General features: G+C 37.6%; 2 protein-coding genes and 1 pseudogene across 2 annotated transcripts; 1 reads left to right on the top strand and 2 right to left on the bottom strand.

The window, feature by feature from the left end:
* Positions 1 to 12,344: 12,344 nt before the first annotated feature.
* LOC120085068 (RNA-binding (RRM/RBD/RNP motifs) family protein) lies at positions 12,345 to 15,316 on the top strand. The gene is made up of 4 exons (XM_039040915.2): positions 12,345 to 12,795; positions 13,528 to 13,596; positions 13,686 to 13,792; positions 14,925 to 15,316. Exons 1-4 carry the CDS (start codon positions 12,405 to 12,407, stop codon positions 15,012 to 15,014), a joined length of 657 nt encoding a protein of 218 aa, XP_038896843.2. The 5' UTR covers positions 12,345 to 12,404; the 3' UTR covers positions 15,015 to 15,316.
* Positions 15,317 to 15,734: 418 nt separating this feature from the next.
* LOC120085069 (organic cation/carnitine transporter 4-like) lies at positions 15,735 to 17,845 on the bottom strand. The gene is made up of 2 exons (XM_039040916.2): positions 17,346 to 17,845; positions 15,735 to 17,036 (listed from the first exon to the last, which is right to left on the bottom strand). The coding sequence occupies exons 1-2, from the start codon at positions 17,785 to 17,787 to the stop codon at positions 15,877 to 15,879; spliced, it is 1,602 nt and encodes a 533-aa protein (XP_038896844.2). The 5' UTR covers positions 17,788 to 17,845; the 3' UTR covers positions 15,735 to 15,876.
* A 2,970-nt stretch (positions 17,846 to 20,815) lies between these two features.
* LOC120084797 (organic cation/carnitine transporter 4 pseudogene) lies at positions 20,816 to 22,800 on the bottom strand (annotated as a pseudogene).
* Between the last annotated feature and the right edge of the window lie 238 nt (positions 22,801 to 23,038).

Raw genomic sequence — 23,038 nt, 5'->3', positions numbered from 1 at the left:
ATGTTCCTATCATCTAGTGCGCGCTGAACGATCGTCTACCTACTAGAGTTTACTACACGATGAAGACCTCCTGGCGGTTCAAAACCCAGTTCGCCTGTGAACCGATTTGCTCGATGAAAAATGTAATAGATAAGTTTTTTTTCATTCCGATTTTTGTAAAGGCTCATCCCGGTCCATTAATCCTTTGTTTATTACATGCGATGTATGTTTATTATATGTCATATGGTATGCACATATAGTAAATCCCGCCTTAGGTTATGCAATGGTCATACATCTTCTCTTTATTGTAATTGTTATAATTTAGAGAAGCATGATTTAATTATGTAAGACCATGCTTATGCATTATATAATATAAGAGTTATATTTATGTATGCATAAAAAGTATTGACATGCATCATCTTTATATTATAAATGTTATAGTATAAGGGTGAATGATAGCATGTTTGCTAGGTTGTTACGCGTTATATATAGCAATGACCGGACATTGCATGAAGCATGACACATAGGTTAATTTATAAATGTTTTAAATGCCTCGTTGTGCGCAATGGTTTTAGTTGTTTCTTTTTAAAAGTTAAAGGGAAATTAGAACTAAAAGAAATAAGAAAGACATGCATGCTCACTTAGGTTAAAATTCATGGTTTTGAAGTGTTTAAAACTTGGATCACATAGACCTAAGATCGTGGTTCTAATACGATTAACAACCCTAAGGCTTTAATCTTTTAATCAGTTTAATAGGATTAAATTGGCTAAAAAAAGGTTAAAATGTAGCAAATCTATCTATAAGGGACCTATTGTCTAAGGTGGGTTCTGTCTAGGCTGGGGTATTTAAGTTGATAGAAACGTAACACCCCTACCTGGGAACTTACCTGGAAAGGTAAATTAAATAGATTTGATGCATGCATGCAAGTTAAGGACAGTCCATTAAAGTGTTTAAATGTGACTACTTGAACTTATTCATATTTCATAGACAAACATTGTTTATGAGTAGAGTTTAAAAAGACGACTTAGACTAAAATCAGTAGTCGGGTTGTCCAAGTTAATGATCCCCTGGGTAGAATATTCAGTGGGAGGTACTTGGGGCATAAGATGTTTCATTTAAACCTCTCACATTTCTCCTAAATAGTCCACACCATGAGATCTACCCTCGGCCTCACAACACCTTTGGCGTGTCCCCCCAACGGATGGTGTTTGGGTAGGTCAATATCAAGGTGGATGGTAGTTTTGCACGTTTATTTATTTGATCTCCTGTAAGAGGATAAGGTAACTTATTCTCTTGTCCTAATATGCTTCTTCCATATGGTGGGCTCATTAGGGCAGGACTCTGGCACCGAAAGCGAGGGGTTACATTTACGCAGAATAGTTAAAAGTTAACGATACTGGACCGAAAAATGGTGGCTGTTAGGTTCAGTTTCAAGAGTTGGTTCTGCCTAATGGTTGAGAATGTCTCATCCTAGCGAAGGGGAAACTGATCACCTCACCAGTGGCGTTTGTCCTGCCTCACTGGGGCATCATTGTAAAATAGGATCTATAACTTAGGGTACTTAAAACTGTTTTGCAAAACTGATTGGGGGTTTTTTTCATATTTTCAGCAACTTTTTTCAAAATGGCAACAACCACATTAGCATTGCTAAGCGATGAAAACTTACTAGCGATAATTTTGAAACATGGAAACATATGATCACGACGATCCTAATCATCGAGGATCTCATGTTCGCTCTCACGGAGGCTTGTCCTTCTATTCCAGCTCCTAATGTCGCTCGAAATGTTTAGGTGGCATACGAGCGATGGACAAGAGCGAATGAGAAGGCCCAAGCCTCCATCGTGGCAAGTCTTTATGAAGTCTTGGCTAAGAAACATGAGCTTATGGTCTTAGCGCGTGAGATCATGGAGTCCTTGCGGGGGATGTTTGAACAACCTTCCTAACAGCTTATGTATGAGGCTCTTAAATACATATTCAACTCCAAAATGCAAGAAGGCACCTCTGTTCGTGAACATATGCTAAACATGATGGTCCACTTTAATATGGGTGAGTTGAATGGGTTTACCATCGATGAGGGTAGCCAGGTTAGCATAATCCTACATTCTCTGTCGGAGAGCTTCATGCACTTTGTTAGTAATGTGATTCTTAACAAAGTGAAATATAACCATACAACTCTTCTTAATGAGTTGCAGACATACCAATCTTTACTGAAAAGTAAGGAGAGGCAGAAGGGTGAAGCAAATGTTGCTTCATCCTCCAGGACGTTCCATAGAGGTTCGACCTCAGGAACGAAGTCTGCACCTTCTGCTTCTGACTCTGCAAAGGGGAAAAAGAATAAGAGTGGTAAGGGAATAGGGAAGGCACCTGCTAACCCACCGCCTGTCGCCCCAAGTAGGTGTCCACAAGTTGCTAAGGGAAAATGTTTCCACTGCAACCAAGATAGACACTGGAAGAGGAACTGTCATCAGTATCTGAAAGAGAAGAAAGCAGCCAAGGCCGATAAAGATAAATGTGATTTACTTGTGCTTGAAACTTTTTTAGTGGAGAATGATGATTCTGCCTGGATAATTGATTTAAGTGCCACTAACCATGTTTGTTCTTCTTTTTAGGGGATTAGATCTTAGCGGCAGCTGAAGGTTGGTGGGATGACGATGCTAGTAGGCACCAGCACGATGTCTCAGCTATGGTAGTGGGAGGACTCCAGTTAACTTTACAGAATAGGTTTCTTATTTTAATTGATGTAGATATTGTTCCTGAACTAAAGAGGAACCTTATTTCTGTAAAGTGTTTATTGCAGTGTAAATATACTATCTCTTTTAATGTGAATAAAGTGTTTATTCATAAAGATGATATTTTTATTTGCACAGCAAATCTGGAATCAAATTTGTATGTGCTAAGACCGTTAGCCATTAATTCCCTTCATAATATTGAAATGTTTAGAACTGTCGTAACTCAATCAAAACGTCGACGTATTTCTCCAAAAGAAAATGTCCAACTTTGTCATCTTCGTTTAGGGCACATCAATCTCAATAGAATTGAGAGATTGGTGAAGAATGGACTTCTAAATGAGTTAGAAGAAAATTCTTTACCAGTGTGTGAATCTTGCCTTGAAGGTAAGATGACTAAACGACCTTTTACTAGAAAAGTTTATAGAGCCAAGGAGCCTCTTGAGTTATTACATTCTGACCTTTGTGGTCCTATGAATGTGCGAGCCCGAGGTGGCTATGAGTATTTTATTAGATTTACTGATGATTACTCCAAGTACGGGTATGTTTATCTTATGCAACGGAAGTCTGAATCCTTTGAAAAGTTCAAAGAGTTCAAGGCTGAAGTTGAAAACGTATTAGATAGACGAATTAAAACACTTCGATCGGATCGAGGTGGAGAGTTTTTGGACTCGACATTCCAGGACTATTTGATAGAACATGGAATCGTTTCCCAACTCTCAGTGTCGAGTACACCTCAATAAAATGGTGTAGCGGAGAGGAGAAATAGGACCTTGTTAGACATGGTTCGCTCGATGATGAGTTACGCTTCCTTACCGGACTCATTTTGGGGTTTCACAATAGAGACTACGGTGTACATACTTAACTGTGTTCCCTTCAAGAGTGTTGCAAGAACACCTCTAGAGTTGTGGAATGGGCGTAAAGCTAGTTTACGTCACTTCCGCATTTGGGGTTTCCCTGCACATGTGCTTGAGGCTAATCCCAAGAAGTTGGAACCATGGTCGAGGTTATGCCTCTTTGTAGGCTACATCAAAGGTACATGAGGGGGTTATTTTTATGATCCGATGGAAAATAGGGTGTTTGTTTCAACAAACACTACTTTCTTGGAGGAGGATCATATAAGGGAGCACAGTCCACGAAGCAAAGTTGTGTTATGTGAGCTTTCCAATGAAACTACTGAAACTTCAACAAGAGTTGTTGAAAAGTCTACTACATCAACAAGAGTCGTGTTCATCCAGTAGGTCGGTTCCACCTCAAGAGTTAAGGGAACCTCGACGTTGTGGAAGGGTTGCGAACCCACCCGTTCGCTATCTGGGTTTCACGAAAATCCTTGCTATGGTAACAGATGGCGACGTTGAGGATCCGTTGTCTTATAAGAAGGCAATGGAGGATATTGACCGGGATGAATGGGTCAAGGCCATGGATCTAAAGATGGAGTCGATGTACTTTAACTCCGTATGGGATCTTATAGATCAGCCTGATGGGGTTCTCCCTATAGGTTGTAAATGGATCTACAAGCACAAACGGGGTGTTGATGGGAAGGTACAGACCTTTAAGGTTTGACTTGTGGCAAAGGGTTATACCCAGGTAGAGGGAGTTGACTATGAGGAGACTTTCTCGCCTGTTGCCATGTTAAAGTCGATCTGCTCTTATCCATTGTAGCTTATTATAATTATGAGATCTGGCAAATGCACGTCGAGACGGCCTTTCTGAATGGCAATCTTAAGGATACCTTTTATATGGTGCAGCCCGAGGGATTCATATCCCAAGGTCAAGAGAAAAAGGTTTGCAAACTGAATCCGTCCATTTATGGACTGAAATAGGCGTCTCGATCTTGGAACGTACGGTTTGATACTGCGATCAAGTCATATGGTTTTGACCAAAACATTGATGAACCTTGTGTCTACAAAAAGATCATCAACACTTTAGTAGTCTTCTTAGTGTTGTATGTAGACGATATCCTACTCATTGGGAATGATGTAGATCTACTGACTGCAGTTAAGACTGGCTAGCGACCCAATTCCAAATGCAAGATTTGGGAGAGGCTTAGTTTGTTCTAAGTATCTTTCGGGATCGTAAAAACAAAGTGCTAGCACTATCTCAGGCATCGTACATTGACAAGATGTTGCTCAAGTACTCGACGTAGGACTCCAGGAGGGGCCTACTGCCATTCAGGCATTGAGTCACTTTGTCCAAGGAAATGTGTCATAAGACGCCTCAAGGGGTTGAGGAGATGAGACGGATCAGTCTAACCCAAGCCATTTTAATGTTGCTGACTCGTTTACAAAAGCTCTTATGGCTATAGTGTTTGAGGGTCACCTACGGAGCATGGGTCTACAGGATAGCCCGCGGTTGGACTAAGGCAAGTTGAAGAATTTCTTGTACTGGGCTTTTATGCCCTAGTTTATTGTTTTGTACTAGTTTTTGTACACCCCACTTTGCTTTACGATAAGTGGGAGATTGTTGAGGTTTATGCCCTAAAGTCTCGTGTCCTGTAGTTTGTAAAAAATATGTACGAACGCTTGTGTTGTTAATATATGATATTTACTTCATGTCTTAATTTTTGCTCATTTACTTATTTTATTTGTTTTACCACAAACCAATAAACATAAAATCCCTGGTTATCTGTATATGACTCGAGCATGTATGTGGTGACATACAAGTGGATCATGTCTTGAGTGATAACCAAAATGGTCTATAATATATGGATAAAGGAGGGAAACCTTATCCTGATAACGATACGGATGCGACCCGCTTTATGAAATGGTCACAAGTGTTGTAACTTGTCACAGATTGTCTAATCATGATCATTCGTGTTGGGGACATGTGAGTGGAGGCGTCCTATACAAAGAGTTTGTATAAGACCTGACCACGAAGTGTTAACATCTCGTTATATAACACCGTTCATGACAGAGATTTCACTTCACTAGGATGACCATAGGTAACATGACCTCAATCCTGAGTAAGTTGGGAACTCCTGCCATTAAGGGTGGTTCTTTGATTTGTATGGGTGCAAGTAGCCAGGTCGCCGATTCAAACCTACCATTTTGGGAATTCGTCTGATTTGAGAGTTGGGAACTCAGTTACACAAGATGAAATTCACTCATTCCCCGAGGCAGTGGTAAGTAGATAGATAGCTCCCTTAAAGGCTGATTCTGAGGCTTGAGCGATGTGGGGCTAGACACCTTCTCTTGGCCCGAGAGGTGTTCACACATAGTAGGACTATGTTGTATTGTTCATTAGAGAAATCAGTGGTACTTAAGGAGTGAGATGTAACTACAGGGGCATAACGGTAATTTGGCCTAGCCGTACTTACGAGCATCTGTGAAGAGTCATCGTACTCATGATTGGTTATATCCGATGGACCCAGAAATATATTTGTGGTAAGAAGAGTTCAGTTGTTGGTCTTTAGTGGAATGCCTGACAGTTAACGGATGGTAGATCTCATATCTAAAGAGTTTAGTAAGCTATTCACGAATCGTTGGAGCTTCGAGCTACAGGTGTTGGGATTGGTGTCCTAATTCTCCCAGAGTCTCATTGTTTTGTAAAGATACACATTGTTCAATGAATAAAATAAGTGTTATTTAATTCTGGCATTTACTCATATCCAATAAACAAAGCTTCTTGGTTATCTTATTTGAATTTAAGCATGTATATGTGATATACAAGAGGATCATGCCTTAAGTGATAATCTAAATCGGTCTGTAGTATAAGAATTAAGGTGGAATACCTGATCTTGGTGACACTACAAATACGGCTCGTTTTGTAGAGGTTTGCAAGTGTTTAAACTACTATAGATAGTAGATCCTGACCATTCGTGTGGAAACGTGGAGCGGGGGTGTTCTATACAAAGAGTTTGTATAAGACCTGGACCACGAGATGACTAGACTCTATATATAACGCCGTTGATACTAGAGACTTGCATCTCACCTAAACGACCATAGGTGACACGACCTCAATCTTGAGTGTTTTGGGAACTTCTGCCTTTGAGAACGGTCCTTTGATTAGTATGGGTGAAAGTGGCCAAATTGCCAACTCAACATGCCTACATTTTTGGGGACTTATCTGATCTGGGAGTTGGGAACTCAATCTACAAGATGGAATTCACTCATTTCCCGAAGCAGGGATAAGTAGAGAGATTGCTCCCTTAAGGGCTGATTTCGAGGCTTGAACATAGTGATCACAACTTCTATTTGGAAGAGAAGACTCAATCATAGTAGGACTATGACTTATATTCGTTAGAGGGATCAGTGGTACTTAAGGAGACAGATGTAACTACAGGGGCATAACGATTATTGGCCCAGCTGTACTTACGAGCGATCTGTGAATGGTTGTCGCACTGCTGATTGGTTAAGATGAACACATAATATATCTGTAGTGAGGAAAGATCAGCTATCAGTCTTTAGTGGAGTGTCTGGCAGTTAACAGATGGTGGATCCCGTGACTAAAGAGTTTAGTCAGTTATTCACGTACCTTTGGAGCTTCGAGCTACAGGTCCATGGTGTCCCCTTGGTAGCTCAATGGATTTAGTTGAGGATCAGTTCTTGATGTTGATTTGAAATGTTGAAATTGACAAGAGGTATTTTGATTATATATGATGTAATCGATATGATGTATGAGATACATCTAGTGGAGGATTGATGTACATGAGATTTACATTAAGTACCATGGAATAGAAAAAGAACTATGGTTTATATGTTTCATGAGATGAAATATTAAAACTATAAGTTATAAATATAGTATGATAAGTTGGTTATCATTTATATTTATAATAACCAAAGTAGTGGGTAGTTATTGGATCATGGTAACCATGAGTTTAAAAGGAAATTAGTTTCCTATTTTGAAAAAGAGTTTTTTTACAAAAGTTTGAAAAAGATTTTGAGTTTTTTCTCCGTGAAAAGAAACTCACGAAGTTGTCAAGTAAATTCGAATTTACTAAACGACGGTTGGACGAGCTAAACGATCGTGCAGTTTTTACTAAACAATCGCATAGCTTTGCTAGACGATCGCTGGCCCAAGGTAAACGATCGTGTAGAGTCTGTACGCTGATAGATCGAGCTAAACGATCACATAAGTTTTGCTAGACGATCGCATAGGTTTTGTTAGACGATCGCATAGCTTTATCTAAACGATTGGGCATCAACCTATATGATAGGTCTCAGCCATCTCCCACTTGCCCAGTCATGTACGCGATCGTTGTTTCCTCCATTTGTCTGCCTCATACCAAGAATACCAAGGTCGCCTTGTTGGTGGTGTCAGACTCAACTTGACACCGTCGAGGTCTTCTAGAGGCTGTTCGTGGTGCTGAGGAGACCGTTCGTGTTGCGAAGAAGTTCGTGATCGAGGAGATTGTTGAGGACCAGCGCGAAGTGTTCGTGCGGTGTTCATGCTGTGATGCGGTCGTATAGATCGAGCACTCGTGGTTGCTGTTGTTCGATAGAGTCGCGCAACGGAGCGTGGAGACGCATTATCATATGTGCGTAGAGTTTGATCTCTATTTATTGAGTTTATTCATGCTGTAATTTCTCTGTATACTCGCATAACCGTTTATTTGAAGTCGACTGTAAATGTTATGTTAATTCATGATTGTAATTTGGAATAGACTTGTTCCGCTGCTCATAGAAATCTTAGATCTGATTTTCTTCAGCAGGTTCATTAGGTTCCTTGGGTAGCTTGGATAAAGTCGAAAATCAGTGTTTGGGTTAATTTGAAATGTTCAAATTGACAAGAGAAAGTTCGATTACATATGATATAATTGGACTGGTTAATTATATATGATATAATTGGCTAAATGTAGAGAAGAAATTACTATAGTAGATATGTGATATCAAACTATAGGGTAAAAATATAATATTATGATATTTATTAATAATTTAATTAGTTAATTATGATTTTTAACCCAAAATCTTGCTCGGACGTGCGTTAGTGGGAACAACGTCGGTTATTGTAACTGATGAATAAAAATGAAGTTTGTTTCATTTTAAAGTTTCGAAAAAAGATTGGCTGGTTTGCGTTGGTGCCTAAACGATCACCTACCTCATGCCTAAATGATCGCCTACCCAGCGCCTAAATGATCGCACAATGAGGTCAGGCTGGGGCGGGGGAGGGTCCACCGTCCTCGACCTTGTGGGAGAAATTCCCCCCCATCCCCGCCCCTATCCCCGCCATTTGAAGGTGGGGACGTGGGTGGGAATTCCCCATCGGGGAAACAGGTCTTCGTGGGCTCCATTCCCCATTTCCCTGCGGGGATTCTCCATTTTTTCTTTTAATTTTTTAAAGTTTGGGCTTGACTTTTGGGCTTAAATTTAGAATTTATATATTCAATATTGGGCTCACAACACTATAAGTTTATAGTATACATTAACATATAAATAAGTTATTTTTATAAAATATTAAAAATATAGTTATATAAAATCGGGGTCGGGGTCGGAGTGTGGATACCATCCCCGTCCCCGAACGGGGCCTCAAAAAAATTCCCTGGTTTGACCGAGGTTCCTCGCCCTGATCGGGGCGAGGCCCCACGAGGAATTTTGCCAACCCTATCGCACACTAAGTCCTAAACAATCGGTTAGCTTTCCTAAACAATCGTATAGTATGTCTTGTTTGCTAAACGATCGCCTACTGTTTTCTAAACGATCGTTCAATAAAACGTACACGATCGTGTAGTTTCTTCTAAGCGATAAGCATCTTGCTATGCGATACCTTTATATTTTCTCCCACTTGCTTATCGTCTACATGATCAGTTATTCCTTCTACCTCTACCAAACTCACTAAAGACCACGCTTTGGTTCTCACTTCGAGAATACCTGGGGCTCCTTTCTGGTGGTGTCGTCCCCGCTGCATTCATGTGTTTGCGGTTGTTCGTGCTGCTGTAGTCGACGCATCTGCTAGGCGTTGGTTGTTCGGGTAGAGGTCTTCCGCTGTGTTGAGTTCCATAGTTTGAAGAGCGTTTTCAACTGGTATGAAAACTCTCTCCCGTGTTTTTTTTCTATCCATAGCATGCCGTTAATTATTGTTTGTTTGCATAATTGTGCGTTTGAATGTATCGGTGTATTTCGGTCACTGTGAAATTGGAGCGATCCGAACGCGCTCATAGAACTCTTCGTTAAAAGATCCTTCATGGACCTCACGGTGTGAACTTTCTAGAGACTAGAGTTGTAATCAATATATCGTATACTTGATTTTACATTGAACAACTTCCCTTCATTCACCCTTGATATTGACCCCATACAAACACTTTCCGAATGGAGCAGTTGAGGTTCATAATCGACATGAAGCGTTACATGGATCTCACGTGTGAACATCTTAGGATGTGAGAATGAAAATCAAAACATTACTTTTGATTTTGCTTGTGAACAACTTCTCCTATTCACCTGATCTTGATTCATGCCAACAATTTCTTAATGGAGCAGTCGATGTTCATAATCGACATGAAGTGAAGCATGGATCTCGATGTGAACTCTTAGGGACGTGAGAGCTAAAAATAACATATCGTATACGTTATTAATCTCTAACTAAAGCATTCTAAATTTCCATTGAAGTGTTCTAATAATATATCATTAAACTCTCACTGAAGTGTCCTAATATTTATTTGGGTATATCTTTACTTAGGTTTGTTCTGGCTAATTAAACAACCTAAGTCTAGGTTTTTCTCCAAGTATAACATTTATATTTGGATTCAATGTTTAAGTGATAAACCAGTTTTAAAACCTCACACCGCTCACATATTGCTCATAAAACTGGTTAACAACGCTCAATTATTCGGCCATAATCCCAAAGTAGGAGGTGTTTCATAGACCATCAACTTAAATACCTCCAACCTTAGACAAAATTATATACCGGTTGAGTTTGTAATCATATTTTACAAGATGTCGACCTATTTTAACTATTAAAACAGGTGATTAACCTACGTGAGCAAGTAACTTATCTTTGTTATGGATTTTAAATGTCTAACCTAATTTTATTACAATTTACAAAGTTTTAGACATGCTAAGCATCCATAACATACATCAAAGGCATTCAAAATTTAATATAACTTTTATATTAAAACATATGAAACCCTGTGCATGCATACTATATATTATCACACTTTATAACATACTTTCAATGTATGTAACATGCTTCCTATGATGAGATTTTAAATTTACATGGCATACTTTATGCACATACAATTTATTTAATTATAATATATATCACATGCAAAAATAATTAAATACAAACTGATATGGTTTTCATTTTGGCATTTTTAAGCAAGCAAAAGCCTAGATATTACAAAAATCAGCAAAAACCGGCTCCAAACACTTGTGAAATGCTCGATGCCTGATACCATACTCGATGGTATTCGATGCTCATACTCGATGGTATTTAGTGAAATACTCTATACACGATGGTGCTCGAAGGCATACTCGATGGTTTTTGCCCAGTGCTGGTATTTAGTGAAATACTCGATGTATGATGGTGCTTAAGGGCATACTCGATGAACAATTAGTTTGTAATCTGATCATCAAACTAAGTCCCTCTCGGGTCGATGAAAGGGTAAGCCCCTTGTTCAAGACCCGGAGTCAGCACTTAAGGGAACAACCTATCTACTATCCCTAAAAGCGGGTATGAGTGAACTCCATCTTGTACTCTATGTCCCCAGCTATCTACCTTGTCTTACCCTTGAAATGGGAGGCTTATTGAGCGGCGCTATTGAGCCAACCCTCACCTCTACAAATCTAAGGATAATCCCGAATAAATAGGAGTTCATAGTTAGCTTAGGATTAAGGTTAAGTTACTCAGGTCATCATTTTGAGACAGTTAGTCTTAAACAGTAAACAACGTTTTAAAGTAAGAGTGACTTATTTTGTGGTCTGATTTTGTGCAAACTCATTGTACAGGATGCCCCCACTTCTCATGTCATTATACGTACGAATTAGGATCACTTCGTTTGTAGCACTTTACAACTCCTTGTAACAACTACAGAGTGGGCCGCATCCGATAGTGTTATTAGAATAAGGCATCCAATCTTATTCATATACTATAGATCATTTTGACTATTTACTCGAACTTGATCCACTTTTATTTCTCCACATGAAGTTCAAGTACTCATATAATAGTCATGAATCTTTTAGTTTATTGGATTTATTTCTAAAACGAAATAAACAATTCATATATTCAATAACAGTTTATTGAATTTTCAGAATAAGTTTATTGTTTACAAACCACGAGTTTTAAGATATAAAACCCAACACTTGGGTCCCAAGACTCAATGCTTTATTTATTTTTTATTTTTTGGTTGTGTGGACTATTATAATGTCATTGGGCTTGGTCTTTGCCTAAGACTACTCTCAATAAATCTACTTACTGTGAGAAATATTATTAAGATTCAATGAAATTTTTGATACATGTAAATTGATAAATTAATTAGAAATAAAAAAATATGTATAAATTATAAAGACTAAGTTATTATATATTAAAAAATATTGGGATTAAATCGTTACAACCAAACAAAATCATTATTTAAAGCCAAATTTATGGACGAAATGTGTTTTTACCCAACTCTAGAAACACTTATTGGGCCGGCAATTACAAACCAGAGGTCCATATGGCATATGAGACAGCTTGAAGGGCCTCAATTTCGTGCCCTACTAACGAAATGGCAGAAAGCCAAATTTACCCTTAAGAAGAATGCAAAACCTTTCTCCCAAATTCAGGACATGTCGGTAATTTCAAATAATACCCTCTTTCTCTTTGCGTTAAAGAAGAGTTCCCCATTCGTCCAAAAAATCCACTTTTCTGTTCAATTTCTTCCTCGCTTCTTCCAGAAAGGGTTTAGTACCTTAAACCCCAAGGCCATGGCTCTCAGATCGGCGGCGGCGGCGGCTCCTCGGAGTTTGAGGCGGCTCATTACAGGGACCTCAACTCGTACTCTACCGATAATCTCCCAGACTATTCATGATTGGGAGAAACTGGAGCCAAGCACCAATGCTTTCCTTTCTGGCCGCCTCTTCTCTAGCGCTTCTACTTCCAGTTTCATTCCTCCGCCGCTCCCTCCGTCGGCTCAGCAGCGTGAGCAGCCTGAGCCTAGCACTAACCTTTTCGTTTCCGGTAACGTGTTCTTTCTTAATCTAGACGCCTTAAATTTATTTGCTTTAACAATCATGTATTTGCGTTTTGTATATCGCTTCTTTTGCTGGTAGTGAAGCTGCTAACGCTATTGTGCTTATGGTTTTATTCCTGCCTAATTATTTCTATGCAGTGTTGTTGTCGATATATATTGGATTCTGGGGAATTTCATTTTTCCCGTTCTTCGTTTGGTCCTATTTTAGCGATCTAGTAATGGAGAAATGCTTGGTTACCTTTCTTCCTCTTCTTTTTTAACCTTCAATGGTCAATTTGTTCGGTATCTTTTTAGTTAGTTTTAAGGCATTTTTTTTATTTTTATGCCCCTCCCCGTTCTTAACTTTGCTTTTCCCCTTGGTTTTGAATTATTGAGATTGAGATGCATCCGTATATTTTTCGAATTTCTAGATGCGAAAGTTAAATCGTTGGTAGAATAGTAAGTGTTGTGTACTAAAATTTATGCTTGACTTGACCTTACGAGGTGGCTATCCGTGCTCTGTGGGCGTTGGCCTCCTCTACTTTGATCTTTTTTAATGATTGATTCTTGGAAGCTGGAATTGAAATTTGGCTATGAATGTGTTGAGCTGTGTTTCTGTTTCTTTTCCAATAGAGGAATTATTCTGGTTTTTAATTATATAATTTTGAATTATCGTTATATTTCTGAAAGAAAGAACTCTGTTTGTGATGCATATAATGTTGATGTTTATCTTCTTTCAGGCCTCAGTAAACGCACTACTACTGAAAAACTTCATGAAGCCTTCGCAAAGTTTGGAGAAGTTGTTCATGGTCTGTCTATTCGCTGTTCTTATGTTTGATTTGTGCTTAAGCCTGAAAATTTTCCGTCTTTGACCTTTTGTTTTCCCTTCTGTTTACAGCAAGAGTTGTGACTGATCGAGTGACTGGATATTCTAAAGGATTTGGCTTTGTTAAATATGCCACTTTGGAGGATGCGGCTAAAGGCATAGAAGGCATGGATGGCAAGGTGAGTTGGCATCAAGTCCCTATTTACTCGTTTTTGATGTTGAAGTTTATATGGTATGTATTGTTATCCACTTTTATACAAGATCCCTCGATTCCGCACTCATGTTTTCCACATATGGTAAGAGAGAGGCCAAGGTTGTTGACTACACTTTAAACAGAAACATTAAGAAATTTGATAGAAAATAAATCAGAATGTGCCTTCATTGTGTTAATTGGCATATCCAAAATAATTACAAGATTCCTGAGTATCAAATATGGTCTGTAGTGTTATCCACATATGCGTACGGGATAGCATTTTAGAGTATTTGATTGGTATTTGGCAACATAGATAATATATTACATCTTACAGCCCTCACCTGTTGACTATGATACGTGCTTTGCAATTTTAAATCTTATTGTACCTGGCTTGTGCTGATAATTTTGCGGATTACTTGGGTATGCAATTTCTCCTCTATTCTCATGTGCAATGGTGTTTGCTTTATTTAATTCTTTCATAGTATTATCTGTGAAAATTCATAAATCTATTTATACGTGCTATAATTTGAATCTTTAGCCATTTGAGCAACATGGTGGTGAGAGTTGTTCCATTTTTTTTTTTTTTTGGTGTATGCTTGTGTGGTGTTGTGGGTGGGTGGGGGCAGGTCGAGTGGTGCATTTTTTTTAAACTGGGTCCTTGAGTTTTAAAATTATTATTACTATTATTATCATTTTTTAAAACTGTTGCCAATATGTGGCTAAATAATTGGTGAATCTATTATAGTCAAACGCTCTAGAAAGAACAGTCTTGACAATGCAAATCAGTTGTTATCGAACTATTTATTGATCCATGTTTCTTTTATATCCATTTTCTCAAACTATCTATTACTTCCCGTGGTTTGGTTCATTGTAAATTTTGAGATTTTAATAGAATACTCCTCCTGTTATTAGCCGTTCAAATTGATTTGATTCCATGTGTTTTACCTCCTTGATCTCTAATTAAAACATCTACTCTGATAAACTATACAATTATAATGCTTGGATATGATTTACGAACACTGGGTTGGATGCTTGCTTTTGAGCGCATGTTGCAATTTGTTAATTTATAATTGAATGATGATGAATCTCTTTTTGTTTTCCCTCTTAATGTTATCCAGTTCCTGGATGGTTGGGTTATATTTGCCGAGTATGCAAGGCCAAGACCGCCTCCCGAGAATAATGGTTTCCGTCCACATGGCCATCAATGACAAGTTAAGTTTCGCTAATGCTTCCCTGCCCACTGAATTCTCTCGGTCTGCAAAACGGCATGCAACTATATTTATATGATTTAAGTTCTTTCTTCAATGGAGGTTCGTTGTTGTTCTCTTCTATTGCTGATAGCTTTTTTGTTCTGCGGAACTGTAGATTAGCCGCAGGTGAGTATATTTAAATTGAGACAGAGCATTTATAGGTACCATGTATGACCTATTTTTGAATACATTTAGTTAAAAACTAGTTTATTTATATATATGTTACGCAAATAGACGTACTTTGCACTGCATTTTCGTTACTGATAAGCCTTATTGTTTGGTCTTGTCTTGTATGTTTTTGGATTGATTTCTAGTTTATGGCACATTGACTAAAGAGTAGCTACAATTAGATTCAAATATTGAAATGTTTTATTTATGGTTAAAGTACCATTTTGAGCTTTGGTTCAATTTTCATTTATGTAGTTTAATGGTTCAATTTTAGTTTTATACTTTCTAACAAATTTTAACTTTAGAACTTGTACTTATAATAAATCTTAAATTTAGTCTTTTCATATTTTCTCAATTTGTAGAGGGGAGAGTGTTCATACACCGATTTTCACCTCTTGATGATTCATTTATCTGTTTGGTTATTAAACTTCCTCTTTCATAGGACCATTTTCAAACCGAATCGAAAGGTAAAAAAAGTTTCTTCATGCCCGTTTGAAAGTAATACAAAGTAGTACCATATGTATGGATAAAGAACTTCAAACGGATGTAGAATAGTACATTTTTGTATTAACATAGAAGAGTATCTCAATCCTAAACTGAATTTACCTAGGTACTGTAAATTTTAATAGAGACTAATTCAAATGAGACTAATTCAAATGACTATCTTACCTCTTTCCCCGTACTCCAATCCAGCCATGGTATCATAGAGAGGCTTATTGAGTGTCTCCGGCATGAAAAATACCAATATCCCACCCAACAATCCACATCCTGCAAACACCCCAAATGCCAAACCACCCCCCAAAACCACCACAAATGGTGCCAAAACTGCCCCCGTTTGAATCGCCAAGGCTGCGCCGCCCATTGCCACATTCCTCACCACCGTTGGAAATAGCTCCTCCAAGTATAAAAACAGCAAGTTATAGTTCCCAGCCATCCCAAATACCCCCATAATCCCACACACCATCCTTCCTACCTTCCACCTCCCATCGTTTCTCATCAAGCTCCCAATAAAGCAGAACCCCCCACTGAACCAGAATGTCCCTACCCCTATCCCTTTCCTCCCAACCCTACTTAACAGAACTGCTGTAATGGCAAATGCCGGAGTCTCTGCAACAGCATTGAGTAGGACACTGAGATAGAGATTCGTCTTCAGGTTGATGACGTTTAAGCTTAAACCGTAATATATAACTGCCCCTACAAAGCTTATAGCCATTGCTAGTAGTAGTCGAATTCTTGTGATTGGTGAGCCAAGTAAGGCTACTAAGTTACCCTTTTCTACATGTTTGATCTCTGATATCCGGTCATCTTTGTTGAATGCTTCTCGATCGAGTAGAAGGATGACTCCTTCAGGGAGGTGTTTGCCATTGCATTTGGCTATGGACTTCATCACCTTCATGGCCTCGTCGATCTTCCCATGAACTAGATACCATCTTGGGGATTCAGAGACAAAAGGTAGGACGACAAGGAGGAAGACAAGAGAGGGAATTGAAGAAGCGATGTAGAGTTCACGCCATGGATGAATGGTGTAGGCCAATCCTGATAGTATGGCAATCCCACCGGCAAAAAAGTAGAATGACGACATTCCAGCTGCCCCACGTTTTGTCGGGCCAATGGGTTCTGTGGCGAGTACGAAGGCGCATACGGCATTCCCACCTGTGCTGATTCCGGTCAAGGAACGGAGGAGGACATAAGTCCAGTAATATGGAGACGTTGCTGTTAATAAGCCAAATATGGCATTTAATGAAGAAACTAAAACAAGGGAGCGTTTCCTTCCCAAGACAGAGTTTGAGAGGTAGCCGAACAAAGTAGATCCTGATGATATATTAAGAATGATTAACTCATAGGGATTAAAACAAACTTCTTAAAAGCATAATTAAATCGAGACGAAATACAAAAACTTAAAGTATGTTTAGAGTTGAGATTACTTTTTCTTTAGGTCTAAAATCACTCTAAAGTATATCGTTATGATTAAAAAAATAACTTAATATTTGATTTTACACTTTTAAATTGATTTTTAAAGATGTTTTGGAGTGATATGAAACATTTTAAAAATATGATAAAAAAAAGTTATTTTAGTGGCAATCGTTGGCTAAATGAATAACAAATATGAGAGAGACTAACCCATCATGCAACCAAGAAAGAACATAGACTGAGCCAAGCCAACTTTATACTTATCACTACAGATCAAACTCCATTCTGCCACCGTCGAGCTCCGGCGGCCTTCTACCCATTCCCATGATCCAGGTTTCAACCCACAAATGCTCTTTGCAGCTGCGTCGCAGTCCGTTCCATCGATGCATCGCCAATGGGGGTGGTGGTCGGCAAAGATGACGACCATGGTGTGGAGAGCTTCTAAGGTCCAACTCAAATTGGCCAACACGAAGTTCTTCCATTGCCATGCCCCAAACTCGCCACAGTACTTTTCAAGCATGTCATCGATTGTAAGCCTCTCTGCTGCCGATTCTATGGTGGGTTCGATCACAGGCAATGGAGGTGGGTACTGTTCTTGGAGCTCAACTTGATGCGATGTCGATGTCGATGTCAATGCCGTCATGCCTGACATCTTGTTTGTAAGTGAGCTATAAATTTATAAGAAGGGAAACTTTTAAGGAAAATACTTGAGCTGCATCCAACTAAAAATTGACAATGCCATTTCTTTTAATGATTAAAAAAGTATATTTTTTTTATGTGTAGAAGAAGAGAAATATGAATAAAAGTAAATTTAAATCTAAAGCAAACTAGTAAATTGCCTTTCTTCTACAAGGTCATCAAAACAACATACACCTTCTAGCGATGGTTGGTTGTAGATTCAAAAGTTTTCATACAACACAAAAAAATTAGTTTTTGTGGACGTTTTTTTTCATAATAATATCTCACTAAGTCTACAAAAAGTTAAAAGTTCGCAAAAGCTCTCCCAACTAAGAACTAACGATGCCACTCTCAACAATTGATGTTTCGTCCTAAACATCTTTGTTGACGCTTTTTGACGTCGGACAATCTTTGAATTCATCTAGTGATACTTTTAATAACTATCAAATATAAATTTGAATCACTGTTATAGCTTATTTTGGCTTCTTCAAATAATTTATTCGTTAGACAACAAGAAAATGGAACAGATAAAAAAGAGAGGAGGGATTCATTTGATTACCTTGAAACTCAAAGGGTGTGTGGAATTTGTTGAAATATGGAGATTGGAGAGAATAATTGAAGCTTGGGTTTTTGATTTCTTGTTTTATGGACTGAAAGGCTTTTGTGCTTAAAGTGGCATTATTTGAGTTTGACAACAATGGAAGTTGGTGAGTTTTGTTTTTTCTTTTTTGAAACATTAAGAAAGAAGAGAAAGTGAAAAATGGCAGTGAGAGTCTATGAGTTGTTGCCATTAGGGAGCTTCAAAAAGGCAGATGGCAATGCCAGACATAAACTCTCAATTAATTTGGAAACTTTGAGATCTCTCTATACATTATTACTTTACTTTCTCAAGTTCGATTTTTCCAATATATCAAATATGAGAAATTTGGAGGGTAAGTTAAAAAATAGTGTATTTTTTTTTAAGTAATAACAAAAATATGGTATATAGGAAATAAATTACAAAAGTAAGGTTAGCAAAATCGTGTATCCGGTACACGATTTTTATGTCAGCTAATAAACTCGTGGACGGGATCCACAAGTTCCATATTTTTATTATTTTTTATTACTTTTATTATTTTTTATTGCTTTTTGATTTAAGTGGATACAAAGGGGAACAAATATATTTGAATTTCACATTAAAACAAATCTATGTGAAAAAAATCTACAAATGTACCATTAGCACTGAAATTTGATTCAATTTTTATTTTACCACAGACCTTTAAAAATTTGAATTTTACAGTAAAAAATTCTCCAAAAATACAAAAAGCACTAAAAAAATAAAAGAAGACCAAAGTTGGGAAAAATGTGAAAAAAATAGATTTAACCTTAATTTGTGACTAGAAATTTAATTCAATTTTTATTTTACCATAGGTCTTTAAGAATTTGAATTTTGACAGTAAAAGATTCTCCAAAAATGTAAAAAAAAAAACACTAAAAAATAAAAGAAGAAGACGGAAGTTGGGAGAAAATGTGAAAAAAAAAGATTTCGTCTTAATTTGTGACAAAAAATTTGATTCAATTTTTTCGAAAATGCAAAAAAAAAAAAAACACTAAAAAATAAAAGAAGAAGATAGAAGTTGGGGGAAATGTGAAAAAAAAAATTTAGAATTAATTCTTGATTAGAAATTTAATTCAATTTTTATTTTACTATAGACTTTTAAAAATTTGAATTTCATAGTAAAAAATTCTCTGAAAATACAAAAAAAAATAAAAAAAAATAAGACAGAGAAAATGTGAAAAAAAAAATTAACTTTAATTGGTTGCTAGAAATTTGATTCAATTTTTATTTTACTATAGGCCTTTGAAAATTTGAATCACACTAAAAGATTTTTTGAAGATGCAAAAGCGCTAAAAAAATATAAGAAGACAAAAGTTGGGAGAAAATGTGAAAGAAAAATTTAGGTTTAATTCGTGGTTGCCTCAAAAATGGTGGACGACCCTATTTTTGTCAATAGTTTCAAACCAACTCTATTTTTGTCCATAAATAGTAAAATAACATTATTTTTAAAAAAAATTCGAAATTTTGATTGGTGTTGGTTATAAATTTGGTACAAAATACTTTCTATTCAAAAAAAAAAAAAAAATACAAGAAATAAATTACCAATTTTGAAATTTTAGCTTATAAGAAATCCTAAGCAATTTTCAAATCAAAAGTGTTTTTGCCTTTGAAATTAGGTTAGACATTCAAAATTAAGAATTATTTATCAAAAATGGTAAATTTAAAATACTAGCAAAATTAAATTCTCCATTATTGTGATTATATAACTCAATAATATGCTCCATCTCCATGCTACATATTTGTTATACTCCATTCTTAAAACATATCATTTCTATAAGAAATGATCAAGACTTTATAAATTTCTATACCATTGAAATTGAGTTACAACAAATGATATAGACGTACACTTCAACGTTTGTTTAGACAAAGACACATCTCCATATATGCTATGCCTTTTCTTTGTAGTAACGGCTTTTGTGTGTGTTTTTGAAAAAAAATCACAAAATAGAATAGAGGCGTTTTCTTAAAGTTTGTTCAATATAGTTTTTTAACCTCCATTTAAGAGTTTTGAGAACGCGATATAAAGTGATCCATGGACCTTTTTCTTTAGAAAAAATTGATAGAAATCATTCTCGAGTAGGTATAACTCTTATACTTTTCCTTGTCTTACATTTTAGTAGAACATACATCAATAGTATAATACTAAATGTAGCCCCACATTAGTGAAGTAGTATAAATTTCCATCATATTCTCTCATTTTTATCTTATTATTCTTATTTTTGTAGAAGTTTTAGAATAAGTTTATCTATTCTTTTATGCTTCCGGTTGTTGATTCTGTTATATTTAGAACATGAACCGAGACTCGACAATATTTATACTAACATGCATTTGATTGGATTGAATTTAGATCAATATAACTTTATCCCTAATCGAATGAGTGAAAGTAGATTTAACCCTTAATAGATCAAATATTATTCAAACTCATTGGCACAACATTGATGGAAGAAGAAGAAGCAACATTCGTATTATTCTCTCCATCTTCCAAACCAGCCAAAGTATCATAGAAAGGCCTATTAAGAGTTTCAGGTAGAAGAAACATAAGCATTCCACCCACAATTCCACACACTCCAAACACCAAAAATGGCCACCTTCCCCCTAATACCACCACAAAAGGTGCCAAAATTGCCCCCATTTGTGTGGCTTGTGAAGCACATCCCAAAGCCACATTCCTCACAACTGTTGGAAAAAGCTCAGCAACATATAACCCCAACAAATTGTAATTCCCAGCCATCCCTGATAATCCTAATAGCCCACAAACCATCTTCAACACTCTCCATTTCCCTTCACTACTACTACACTTAATCAAACTTCCCATCAAACAAAACACCCCACTAAACCATAAGGTCCAAATCCCCACCCCTCTCCTTCCCATCTTCCCTAACAACGCCGCCGTGACCGCGAACGCAGGCATCTCCACGACTGCATTTAGGAGAACGTTAATGTAGAGATTTGTTTCTAGGTTGACGACGTTTAAGCTCAACCCGTAATACACCACCGCATTCATGAAATTCACCCCCACTCCAATGACAAGTCGCGTTCGAGTGGTAGGCGAGCGTATTATGTCGATAATGCTGTTGTTGTTGTTATTGTTATCAATTGTTTGATCGTTTTTTGTGTCGAGCGAGAGGATGACTCCTTTCGGAATGTGCTTTTTGTTGGAGTTTGCTATAGTGGTTAGAGCTTTCATGGCCTTGTCGGGCTTCCCTCTCACGAGAAACCACCGTGGGGACTCGGAGAGGAAGGGGATGACAAAAACGAGGTAAAAGAGCGAGGGAATTGAAGAGACAATATAGAGTTTGCGCCATGATTGGAATATGTAGGCAATGCCAGAGAGTAATGCAATGCCACCAGAGAAGAAATAGCATGAGGACATCGCTGCCATGCCCCGTCTTGTGGGGCCGATGGGCTCTGTCGAAAGAACAAAAGCGCAAAGTGCATTTCCGGCGGTGCCGACCCCGGTCAATAGGCGGAGGAGGACATATATCCAGTAAGAAGGGGAGAGAGCTGTTAAGCAGCCAAAAATGGTGTTTAGGATGCAAACTAGAATCAATGATCGTTTTCTTCCAAAGCTTGAGTCTGAGAGATGCCCAAAGATACCTGCACCTGTGGATTAAGCCTTACATATTAGATCAAAGTAAATGAAAAGAGGAAGATTTATACAATGTTGAAATATATATTTGTCCATAATAACTTCAATTTTTCTCGGGTCAAACTTTAGAAACTATCTCATAAATCTTGGAATAACTTTCAATTTTGTGTCATAAGTCTTTGGGTATTTTGAAAACATCTAATAAATTTATCATAAATTTTCAACTTTATGCTTGATAGGTCCATGAATATTAAAAGTTTTGTATATCATCGAAAATCTATTAGTCGCAAAATTGAAATTTCAGAAATCTATTAGACAACAAATTGAAAACAGTTTGATAACATGGTAAATTAAAAAGTTTAGGATTAAACTATAATAATGTATATATTATATATATACATAGTTTTAGAGAGACCTAATGTGCAACCAACGAAGAAAATGGCCTGAGCCAAACCAACTTTATACTTGTCCCCACAAACCAAACCCCACTCCACCACCGTTGAGCTTCCACGGCCACCAACCCACTCCCATGACCCAGGTTTTAGCCCACATACATCTTTTGCCGCCGCGTCGCAGCCGGAACGATCCGAACACTGCCACTCCACGTCCCGATCGGCGAAGATCATAACCATTGTATGGAAGGCCTCGAGGGTACAACTCAAATTGCTCAACAAGAAATTCCTCAACTGCCACGGCCCGAACTCACCGCAATACTTCTGAAGCATGGCGTCAACGGTAAGCCTCTCTAGCCCTGATTCCACAACGGGTTTTCGATCGGGTTCCTCTCGGGCGTCGACCATACCGGAACTATCAAATATCTAGGGGGTGAATGAGGTTGTCGGGAAGATTTGGTTGTAAATTGTAACAATGTAGGTTATCTTTTTTTTGGTCTTGGTTTTGTCATAGGAAAGATGTGTTTTAAGGTGAAGAAAGTGGTCGTGCATGCTTTACATGATACGTTGGTTGTTCGAGGGTTGAGATTTATAAGGTTAATTTTCGATCCTAATAACGTGTGTAAGGCATGAGCATTAACATATA

Source organism: Benincasa hispida, chromosome 9 (assembly GCF_027475165.1).
Source record: "Benincasa hispida cultivar pf3 chromosome 9, pf3_genome.v1.1, whole genome shotgun sequence".
In the NCBI taxonomy this organism is placed as follows: Eukaryota; Viridiplantae; Streptophyta; class Magnoliopsida; order Cucurbitales; family Cucurbitaceae; genus Benincasa; species Benincasa hispida.
The sequence above is the reverse complement of the archived record's forward strand: the minus strand, read 5'-3'. Positions and strand labels throughout refer to the sequence as shown.